General features: G+C 41.5%; 1 protein-coding gene across 2 annotated transcripts in view; it reads left to right on the top strand.

The window, feature by feature from the left end:
* The first annotated feature begins 429 nt into the window (after nt 1-429).
* gnav1 (guanine nucleotide binding protein (G protein) alpha v1) overlaps nt 430-12,426 on the top strand; it is a 38,683-nt gene continuing 26,686 nt past the window's right edge. For both annotated transcript variants that reach the window (XM_034687450.1, XM_034687451.1), the window contains exons 1-4: nt 430-923; nt 2,065-2,156; nt 10,745-10,837; nt 12,078-12,238. In XM_034687450.1, the coding sequence (XP_034543341.1) occupies nt 797-923; nt 2,065-2,156; nt 10,745-10,837; nt 12,078-12,238 (473 nt within the window). In that variant the 5' untranslated portion in view covers nt 430-796. The remainder of the gene's footprint in view (nt 924-2,064; nt 2,157-10,744; nt 10,838-12,077; nt 12,239-12,426) is intronic.

Raw genomic sequence — 12,426 nt, 5'->3', positions numbered from 1 at the left:
GAGGTAAGAAGTGCACGGGTTGGTTTTTCTGCATCACTTTGAGACAGGATGTGTTTGATTTTTGCAATATTACAAAAGGGAAACAAGGATGTCCTGGAAATGTGAGGAATGTTGGAGTTGAAGGACAAATCCTGATCAAATACAACTCCAAGTCATTTCATTTTTCCTGTGTTACAAGCCAAATTAAATGGTATTAACCCTCATGTGTTCAGGTAAAGTACACAGTTAACTAGCCTTTACTCAGTTACCGTCCACCTGACACTCACATATCAAAGTGTAGCAGTCTATCCTGTTTTCTGAGCGCGCACAGGTGAATATAATGGAATTGCGCACTCAGCACTTGTGATCCCCGGCACGTCACTTCCCAGGGAAGTCCAAAACTTTTCCATCTGGGCAGCAGCAGGCTGCAGGGGGAGGAGGCACCTTTAGGAGAATCTGGGGTCTCTGCCAAGGCGGCAGAGCAGAGTTTGAACTGCTGTGGCGCACAGTGACACAACACTGAGGTGTTTTTACTGCTGAAAAGTCACCACCCTTCAAAATCTGTCACCGACGAGGAAGAGAAAACTCTGGGAGCGATGCGTGAGTCCAGTTGGATACGGACTGTCTGCGCTTGGAGGATGTTTCATGGATGTTTTGTCCTGTTTTTACAAGAGAGTTAACTTTTTTACGCGGTGCCGTTTGCGTCAAAGCTCAGAGCATGCAGCTTGTAAAAACAGACAAACTGGGTTAATCCCAGCGCGGACTCCCTACTTTGTGTCCCTCTCGACCCGGGCTGGGTTTGAGATGAGCGCTCAGGATGGGACTGTGCCTCGGAACCGAAATGACGGAGGAGAAGAAAGCGAAGATCCACAGCGCAAAGATAGACCGGGACCTGTACGAGTCCGCCAAGAAGGAGATGAATGTGGTCAAAATCCTGCTGCTAGGTGAGACGGAGCATCCTCATATGACCTCACCTTAATCCACCTGGGCACGTGTGCACATACAGTGGATATCAAAAGTCTACACACCCCTGTTAAAATGCAAGGTTTTGTGATTTAAAATTTTTTAAACCAAGATAAATCATGTCAGAACTTATTCCACCTTTAATGTGACCTATATACAACGTAAACAATTCCACTGAAATTATTATTATTATTTCTTTAGGGGGAAGAATAAAAAATAAAAACCTAAAATAATGTGGTTGCATAAGGGTACACATCCTTTAACTAATAATTGTTTGAAGCACCTTTTGATTTTATTACAGCACTCTGTTTTTTTGTAGGAGTCTATTAGCTTGACGTGGTGATATTTGCCCACTCTTCTTTACAAAAGAGCTCCAAATCTGTCAGATAGTGAGGGCATCTCCTGTGCACAGCCCTCTTCAGACCCCCCCCCCCCCCACACACACACACACACACACACAGATGTTCAGCTGGATTCAGGTCTGGACTCTGGCTGGGCCATTTCAAAGCTTTAATCTTCTTCTGGTGAAGCCATGCTTTTGTTGGTTTGGATGTATGCTTTGGTTTGTTGTCGTGTTGAAAGGTCGAATTCATCTTCATCTTCATCTTTCTAACGGAGGTCTGGAGCTTTTGTGTTAAACTGACTGGTGTTTGTAACTGTTCATACTTCCCTCCACCTTGACTAAGGCCCTGGTTCCAGCTGAAGAATACCAGGCCCAAAGCATGATGCTGCCCCCACCATGCTTCTCTGTGGGTCTGGTGTTCTTTATGTGATGTGCAGTTTTGTTTTTATGCAAAACACACCTTTTGGAATTATGGCCAAAAAGTTCAACCTTGGTTTCATCATAAAACATTTACTATATGCTTTTGGGAGACTTCTCAAAAACTGGCATTTTAACAAAGGTGTGTAGACTTTTGATATCTACTGCATCATACAGTTTATGACCTGCACCAGAGCCCCAAACCGGATGTATCCATGTGGCTCTCTGGAGACTCATTTCAGATTTAAACCACTGCTGATCTAATGATCACGATATAAAAAGATTAACCTTGACCTATGATATATCTTTTATTAATTTATAAGCTATTTAATAGATTAACCAGCATGTATATCCTCCTCCAGGTGCAGCAGAGAGTGGTAAAAGCACTTTGGTCAAACAGATGAAGATCATCCACAGTAATGGATTCACCAAACAAGAGCTCACCAGCTTTAAGGTTTGGAAACCTGCACACACACCTGCTCACACACACACACACACACACACACACACACACACACACACACACACACACACACACACACACACACACACACACACACACACACACACACACACACCTGATCAGACTGCAGACTGGCCAGCCTTCTTATCAGATAAGAGTTTATTTGCATACAGTGAGGTGATGTCATGGTTTTTAGTTGAGAGTTGAATAACAATCATCCTTTGTTTCATATCTAATGAGGGAAAAGAATAGTTATTGACGAGTGGACTGTACAGCATGTCATCTTTAAGTATGGTTTCCATATTCACAGTCAAAGAGGCTGGATTATGCTTCAGACATGTTTAAAGTGACAGTTGGATGAGATTAAAAATGTTGAGGCAGCGATCAAGATAGACTGAAGAAGAGGCGATGCATGGATCCCGTGGGGGACTGAGATTTCTCTTGATATCCCGGGTCAGACCCAAGCTGGTATGCAGTGGTTTGGCTTGCTTCTGCTTTCTGCTCTTCCCTCAGTGTGTGTGTGTGTGTGTGTGTTTGTGTGTGTGTGTGTGTGTGTGTGTGTGTGTGTGTGTGTGTGTGTGTGCGATTGTGTGAGAGAGTAACTGAAAGCCAAATTCCTCTGTTGTGCATGCAGGGATTGGATGGGGGGAAATGGAAACGGTTCAACACACACACACACACCAGTCTCACCCATCAGCTTGTTTTTACTGACAGCTTATCTTCCTCCACATCCCTCTTTCTTTAAACTCTGCTCTGTTTTTACTCTCCTCTCTTTTCTCCTCTTTCTTCTGTGTTTTGTACTCAATATATTACTCTGCCAAATGAGTATGCGATGACAGAAGAGGCCTTTCTCTGCCTTCCTCGTGCTTCAGATACCTACCAACCAGTCATTGACATAAAGCCAATCTGTAAAAAAAGAAAAGGGTGAAGTTTGAACCTTCATAAAACAATTCATCATGTGGTTCAGTTTGCAAAATAGATTCTGAAGCTGGAAACCGGCTCCAGAGAGCGGCCACTAATTAAAGAGCTACATTTGCACAGAGGGCTGGTGTGTTTGAGATCACCTCATGTTTAACAGATGATATGTGGGTCCTTGAATATAAAAGGCACAGCCCTCTTTTCTGAACTTTGCTCATCGGTCCGGGTTCTGCTCTTTCACACTGATTTGCACATGGAGGTCCACTTGTTTGTGCAAGCAGGCGGGATGTTTGAATGCATTCCTAAATATTAAAGACGCCTCCTGTCCTGTGCTCTCCTCTCACTCTGCTGATGCTCTGTCACCTCGTCTGCAAATCCCTGTCTCTCAACACATCATCATACTGTCTGTTATTTGTCCTGCATGAAGGAATCAAGGTGACTCCTGATCAGGTCAGACTTTCGCAGGTCTATTTAATGCTTTCATCATGTCAAAATATCACAATCACACCTCAACACTTTTTTGACCTGAGTGACTTTTTGAATTTTTGATCAGATTTTACAGCTTCAGACCTCATTTCAGGCAGCATGCACGGTGTTTTTACAGCTGCTGGTTTTCACATTGAACACTGAAGAACTACAACCTACTTTTTATGTCTTCAAAAGAAAAGCACACAGCTAAGTTAGCAGCTCAGTGAGGCTGTACCTATGAGCTTGATCCAAGCTTTCAAATGCTAACATGCTCACAGTGTTAACACCAAGCTGCAACCTCCGGTCTAAAAATCTGAGTCCAATGCGGAAGTGCTAAAAACTGCAGTTCATTGTGGATCCGCTTGAGGCTGGCTCCGGAAGTAGCAGAAACCACATACACACCAATTCAAAAAAGACGATCTTTACAGCAGAAATAAACATGTTTACAGCCTGGTACAAAAGACAAGTGTAGTCTGGGTAGCTCATTTCTTGATCGGCACACACTGTACAGAGGGTGAATTTTTTCATAACGCGGTAATTTCAAAGATATTGAGATTACAAGTCTTCCAATGAGAGGCACAGCTGACTTGATTGACAGGCGGGAACACTGTTGCTGTTGGCTAGGAGGCTCAAAGCCCGCCTCTTTATGTCCCAATCGCTTGACAGCAGCACTATGGCTCCCACCAACGATTGGCCTCAAAACAGTGCTTCAGAAACAGATGGGTGACGTCACGGATACTACGTCCATATTTTATACAGTCTATGATTAACACTTAGATGCAGAAGTTTAGCACTTACAATAAAGGTCGGATAAAATGTTGAAACGGTCATATACTGTCACCCTGACTCATGCCATATACTGTAATAATCAAAACACTGGCACCAAATGTTTGTATTTTAAAGACAATGCATGCTCTAAACAGATACCCCTGCCAATTTGACTCACTGCCAAGCGTCAACCTCCGGTCTCAAAATATGAAGCCCATGTGGAAGTGTTATAAACTGCAATTCATCGAGCGTCCACTGGAGGCTGGCTGCAGAAACACTAGAAACCACATACACACTAATTAAAAAAAGACGATCTTTGCAGCAGAAATAAACATGTTTACAGCCTGGTTCAAAAAACGGCTTGGGTCTAGGTAGCAAATTTTTCTATCGGCACACACTGTACGGGGGTGAACTTTTTTCTAACACAACAGTTCAGAAGATATTAAGATTACAAGTTTTGCCTAAATAAGGACATGACTGACTTGACTGACAGGCGGGAACACATAGCTGTTGGCTAGGAGGCTCAAAGCCCGCCTCTTTACCTCACACTAACCTTGGTTGAGTTCAGCATTTCCAATATGGCTCCCGTCGATGATTGGCTTCAAATCAGTGCTCAGGAACAGATGGGTGACGTCACAGATACTACGTCCATTATTTATACAGTCTATGCTCACTTCACACTCATGCACAACACTTCAAGGTGGCCCTAATGACGTTAACCTTTAAGGTGCATTTTGTATTCTTCGGTTAATCAGATATCGTGATGTACCTTTAAATGATTGCCTTGCTATTTATTAAATACTACAGAATTTCTCTTTTGTGGTATTACCATGGCCATCTAATTGTATCGTATTGGTCTTTTTGGTTCGTTGGTTCGTATCTTAATTTATGAGTTATTGCAGAATTGCTGTATTGTGATATTATAGTGGGCAACTTATTGTATCGTCTCTTTATGCTGAGTTACCCTGCAATTTCTACCTTTAATGTAAAACATTCATAACTTTAGTGTTGGTTTGGTCATATTTGCTAATTGGTACTAACTCAGGCTAATGGGAATGTCATTACTTTGCAGGTTTCCGATCATAAACAAAGTATTTAAAAAATGCATTACATCACATGTGAACAAACCCTAAAGCTGAGCTGTCACACATTTCTCAATAATTCTCTGCTGAGGAAAGATCTTAAAAGCATTTGAAAGTGATAGTTGTTTATTGAAGCACTTTATTATAGTCACAAACAGAAACATTAAAATTAACCCTAACCCTAACCCTTAAAAAGTAAGATGTTTAATACTGCTATAAATCAATCAGGAGCAGATCCAGATCCAGGTCTTTCCTGCTTAATCTGCATACAACAGATAACAAAACCTCTGAATGTCGTGTTGATCCGACAATGTAACCAGCTCACAATGATTCGATACATGTACAAGCGTGCATTAGCACATGTTTAATGCCATGTCGTCAGACCTCTTTGTTGCCTGCACTGTCGGTTGGCTGTGAGTCTGTTCTCAGGTGACGCCCTTATTTTGAAGGAAAAAATTACGGTAAACCACAAACCTGCCCTTCCCCTCCCTGACCATCCCAACCTCCAACAGCAAACAAAACACACCCTCTCCTGCACACACACTCACATAAACATGAGCTCATCACTCTCTATCAGGCCTGTGTGTCCGTAACATCCCCTGATATCTTGTAGAGTGTGTATGTGTGTGTCCCAGCCTAGTAGTAAACATCTCAATCCTGCTATCAAAGGGACAGGTTATCCTCTTCTTCAAACTCTACTTTCTTTCTCATGTCCCCTCGAGGCAGTGCATGAAAACAGATCTTGAGTCTGGCTCTTTGTGTTGCAGCAGGATCACGACAGGATGACCTGCTCGAGAGGAATAGAGGGAGGAAAGTGAGGCAGGGGGCTCCTCTTTGTCTCATCCCTCCTTTATTTGGAGCCTCAGGCCATGCTGTTGTTTTCACTGTGAACGGGCTGATGGACTGAGATTTTCTCCTTCATTCTCTTCCAACACACACAACTCTGTGTCAACAAAGTGATGCAGTGTGTGTGCACACATTGATATGAATAACACTTATGAAGTGGAATTGTGTTTGCAGCCCGGCTCTTTGTTGATTCAGGTGTTTGTATGAGTTTTTTTTATGAAGGGTGCAGATTATTCCATGAGTCTTTGAGCGAATTCACCTGATGCAGCGGTAAGGATCTGGTGAACTCAGTGGAGCTTAAAATCTACAAACACACACGTTAGCAGCACGGTCAGAAGTTAATCATTAGATATCAGGGCATTGCTAGTTCAGCCACATTCCTCCTTCTTGTGTTTTTGTAGCAAGACAACTTAACCGACTGTAGTGTTTGTGTCTGTGTTCATGGAGATGATCTAAGCCGGACACGAACAATAGGTCAGTGTACGTGGACGGATTAAAAGGTTACAGTGTTTGAATGGGAGCTGTCTCCACTGACGCAGAATGTCCTGCAAAATTCCCACACTGCTTCAAAGTGTGGTGGTGTGAGGATGGCCATCCTGAAGATAACAAGATAAGTTGAAATAGTGTGGAGTTTCCATCTGCTGGACATCCTTTCAAACACACACACTCTCTCACACACAGTCAAAACACGGTGTCATTTTACTCTATACTTTTCAAGAGGTGACGTATAGCTGAAGGTGGTGTCAGATTACTATATAATGACACACCTGTGGCCTCAGGGTGTGTGTGTGTGTGTGTGTGTGTGTGTGTGTGTGTGTGTGTGTGTGTGTGTATTGGTCATTGGAAGAAAATAATGAAAGGCACAGTGTGAGGCTCCGCGGGGTAATTAAACTTTTTGAAGGAATGTCTCAGCTGAAAGTCAGCTGATCCAAAATGTTCTGTGAAGCCGCTTCGAATGTTTCCTCAACACACACAATGTGTCGGATGTTTTACTCATGTCGCCCCGCCCGACTGTTAACGCTGAGCTTCAAGTCAGAGAGGGAGGAACATGGAAACAATTGATAAGGAGGACAAAGGGAGGGAGAGGGGGGGAAAGAAGAAGAATGAACCACCTGAAAAAGGATAGGAGGGTCAAACGTATTCATCAGTGACGTGTGAGGGACAGGAATTTAGATTGTTGTGAAGCACAGGATGGAGAGAGCAGACTCACCACCAGTGAAGAAGAAAACAATCAAAAGAATTCAATAAAGTTTGACTTTGTAGGACTTATGAAGTTTTAAAGGCTCTTGTATTTGATTAAATTGGCTTTGAGGGGCAGTTGTTGTTCTCAGTGAAACGCTTTGTGTGTGACTGTAAAGTTTCACAAACATCTATTTATTGTCACACATGCACGTACAGCATGAACCAAACAGCATGTGTTTTCATGTGAGATAGCATCACGTCAGTCGTGACACAACTCAGGGACACTACCAGCAGTCAGAAGAACTCAACAGAGTCACCCTGAGATCACTTCTTTATGTCTTTGGAAGCAGGCTCAAGTGCTTTGGAGTTTATCACATAAGAAAAGGTTATACTTTATTTTTTAATTAAATGAAAGCAAAGTGTAAATGTGAAAGAGACTCTCAAAGAGACTTGTGTTCCCTCTGGGAGAATCAGGTGGTGAAGAAAGCTAGAAACATTATCGGCCAGCCATTACATGTTCTTTCTATCGAGTTCGTACTGATGCCTTCAGCTCACCGTTTTTATTCACCCTTGAGGAGAACTAATTGTTACTCCAAATCTTTTATCCCGTCTGCTATCTGGCTCTCAGACTCAGAAGGTAGTCATCTTAGTCATTTTACATAACATTGGTATGACAAAGTAGATTATATTGTCTTTTAATCTTTGTCTTATCTTACTGTTATTTATTACACTTCTTATAAACTAAATTAAATGATTGCTGTCCTTCCCAGACCCTCTAGTCTCATGTAGAGATCCTGTGCTTGAATTGTAGCATGTATATAATGGATGTGTTGTAAATGTTAAATGTTGTATGGTAAGCTATAAATGAATTGCCCTTTTTGGGATCAATAAAGTTATCTGAATCTGAATCTGAAATAATGAGCTTCAGTGATGCGTGTAAGATACCTGCTTATGCTGAGTGTTAGAGTGTTTTCCAATATAGGTTACATTCATTTCTTTATTCATTTTATCTTCTTATTTTATTACCTGCTTACTTTGTATACACCAACACCAGACAACACTTTACCATACCTCTACTGGCTCACTGCTTCTTTAGTTTCTTGACATTTTATCGAATAGTGATGAGCAGGATATTGAGAAACAGTTGATATGGTTTTTGCAGTCCTTTATCATAGATCACTTGCTATTTAATAGCAGTAGCAATAGCAAAAATTGACCTCAAGGATCTGTGGTACCATGTAATCAGTGATCACATACTGGTAATATTAGACACTAAGCGCAAGTCAGTAACTAAGGATGAATTTGAAGAATCACACATAATGCAATTGCATGTTAGTGACGTGTCTGTTTATAGAAGTACATTAAACGTAGTTGTAATTTAAAGAGCAGCTTATTCAGAAGTTAGGTGTTGTGGCTCTGGGACAGTCAAGTAGGTTGTTGGTTGATTTAACAGATTTTCACAATGCACTGAGGATGATTTTTCATAACATAGGAGGTGATCTTTTGCCTTTTACTCTCCTGCCACCAATCTGACATTTTTCAGTTTTGAATTCTGACTTTATTACAGATTAACACTGAAATGAATTATTTAAATAACTGAACATGTGCAAAAACAATGCTTTGGTAGTTTTGTGAATTCTGAAATTGCATAGTTTGACCAACAGAGGGCGACCTAACCATAAGGTCTATGAGACTCTGCTGTCACATAGAGCAAGGTGTCACAGCCGAGCGTGACGTAGAAAGAACTGGTTAAATATATGATAACCTGAAATATTGTTTCACAAAGTTGTGTTTTTAATAGAGCAGACCTGTGATGATGTTAGCAAGTGAACGCAGCAGAAACCGGTGCACGGTTTCCCCTCTAAATGTAGGATTCATGTGAAACCTAATAATCTCATGTTGGCCCAGCTGTGATAAACTCACAGATGTGTTGCTCTCTAGACATTACGAATGTGTTATTATTGTGTTACAAGTGCAATATGGAATAAACCTGCATATCTAGTGGATGACAGTGACGATTGAGGAAAAGGAGTCAAACACACACAGGAGCTTATTTGTGACACAAATCAATGCAGAGCTGCCCGAGAGGTTCCCTTTAAACAGATGGATGTGTTCCTGATGCCGTGATGTCAGCAGCACTGTGACCAGCTCTCATCACAAGATGAGATAAGATGTCAGCTCACCGAGTTATCTCACCTCGCACATTTCACTCAGAGAGCATCACATCTCAGTCTGGACACTGAAACACACACACACACACACACACACACACACACACACACACACACACACACACACACACACACACACACACACACACACACACACACACACACACACACAAACACACACACACGCTGAGAGAGGAGCGACTAGACTGTGATAGAGCTGTGATGGAATGTGAGGCTTATCTGTGGCTGACAGGAGAGAGACAAAGAGAAAAACACACACTGACACACACTTTTCTAACTCTCTGCAGGAGTCACTGAAGTCTTAATGCTCCTGATCGCTAAATCAGACTTCTGAGTTTTATGATCAGACTCTTAGCCTCCCAGTACGCTTGATAGCTGCTCTTTTGGATGTGATATGATGTTAACATGGACAGTAAAACTTGAGAATGGATTTGCAGAAGACTTCCCTGCCACTGTAGCATTCAAGGTCAGCCAGTTGTCTAAAGAGCTGCAAATGATGATGCTGGACTCACTTCAGACATTATAAAGCTGCCTTTTAAAATATTTCCACATTTGCAATGGATAAGATGAGTACTTATTCTGTAGTGATGATCTTTCAGAGAGTTATTCTGTTACTCTGCAGACTTTGTGAAGCATTTAAAGCCTCATTCAGTCTAATGTTTTGGTTCAGCAGCTTTCTGGTTCAGTCACGTCACTCAGATAGTGTATTTTTATGTTACAGCACACAAACTAAAAGTTAGAATACACCAGCCAACCTCCCTGCACCATATGTCATGCAGAGTAACGGCAACTAAGCTAGGCTAAATATTGCTGTTGCTACATATCGAGAGTTAGGAAAGTGTTATAGGTCTTTTAGTTTCAGAGGTGAGTGACATCTAAAAGTCTTTTTGGACCTCTTGCATGTTTTAGTTTGGTATTATGCAATCAAACAAGATACCAACAGTCCTCTCTGAGGGACCTGCAGTCATGAGTGACTGATGTAAACCCTTACAAATAACAAATAATAACGACTCATGACAAAACTATAATTTATTTCTACCACACTCAAACCAGGCTTTTGTCTGTGTTATATTTTATCTTGTTGCGTTGCTTATAAATGATCTTAATTTATGATCTTTCGCAGCCCGCCGTGCTGGATAACCTCCTGACCTCCATGAAGTTTGTCCTCCATGGCATGGGCGTCCTCCGGATCAACCTGTCAAACAGCAGAAACAAGGTAGATCGTCTGAACATCTTGACACAACTCTCAGCTTGTAACTTTATTATTTATTTATTTTTATGACCAAAGTTTTTTTATTATTTTCAACATTTTTACAACATCAAAACACAACAACTGACAGAACACATTATCCAAACAGTATGATCAATAATGACAACAAAGAAACCGATCCGACAAAAACAAATCAATCAAAAGAATAAAATTACAAATAGACAAGTGAATACGTATATGAATAAAAATAATAACAACAATAATAGAATAAATAGATAAAAATAATAACAATACATAACTTAAAGAAAGGTACACTAACATTAGCATAAAATGTGTTGTCTTCTCTTTACAGACTGTAGTACAAACATCAAACTACACAGGGCTGTAAGTCAACATCACCAAACCAAAATTAGACTAGCTTGTTAGATTGAGATTTTTCCTCATTCAAAATACGTTGGGGTTGGTTAACAAAAAATACTAAAAAAATTAAATTAAATTAAAAGAAGAGATTTTAACACAATTAAGTTCTATAGTCCTGTGATAAGATCAATGTAGTTTCCCCATTCAGTCCTGTATATGTCTGGTCGGTTTATCATCCTGTATGTAAGCTTTTTGTAGGCTCCAACTACACTTAATTGAGTACCATAGGCTAGATGGAGGTAACTTTATTTTTTATTACTGATGATAATTTATCTTTCTACATCTGTACTATTTTTTCCTCATTCTTCTCCATCTTTATTTTCAATCCGGCTCTCTCTTGGTTCATGCTGCCAGTTTTCCGGCACTTCCTCAATATCACCACTAGAGGGCAACATCTCAGCGCTTTTATATCTGCTGCATCTGGCACACACATATCTTCATAATGCACACGCACACAGACAAACACAGACAGCAACAATTCGTTTGCTTGAGAGGAAACAGAAAGTTGAGCAGCGGGTGGGTTGATGGTGAGGTTCAATTTGGTTCTAACTTTGTTGTGAAAGTTATTAGAGCTCTTCCACTCTCCACCCACCCATCGCATCCTGCTGGGAGATGATGGCCAATCTATTTCCTCTATTAAATGTCAAAGGGCGTGTGCATGAGTGTATTTGCTTTCATATCCACTCATTAGTTCATCTACACTGATTACAAGTCCAGCGAGTTGAGACAGACGGCAGACTTTTCAGTCACGCCCTTTTTCCACCTGCCTTGCGCTCCACCCTGACCACTCATCCTCCACTCATCCTGTGTCCAACTCCTCTCACAGGTCCACGCTCATTCTGTCCTGTCATGTGGGAGGTGTTTCGACGAGGATCAGATGCTGTTTCCTTTCCTCAGCCACGCCCTCTCCTGCCTGTGGGCCGACCAGGGCGTGAGGACCGCCGCATCAAGGGGATACGAGTATGAGCTGAATGACTCAGCGCTGTAGTGAGTATCCTTCAGGCAAACACTCACACTGTGAGATGCAGGGGTCTAATTAGCCTTAATGTCTGATGCTCAGCCATGTGCTGTCTGTCACCAAGAATCAGAGTCTGTAGGGGGGCCTTGAGTAAACTTTAATTACATGGAGCTCCCAGGCCACTGAGTACAGTCCCATATCACCCGAGATAAACATT

This window comes from Notolabrus celidotus, chromosome 7 (assembly GCF_009762535.1).
Source record: "Notolabrus celidotus isolate fNotCel1 chromosome 7, fNotCel1.pri, whole genome shotgun sequence".
Lineage (NCBI taxonomy): Eukaryota > Metazoa > Chordata > Actinopteri > Labriformes > Labridae > Notolabrus > Notolabrus celidotus.
This window is presented reverse-complemented; position numbering and strand designations above follow the sequence as displayed.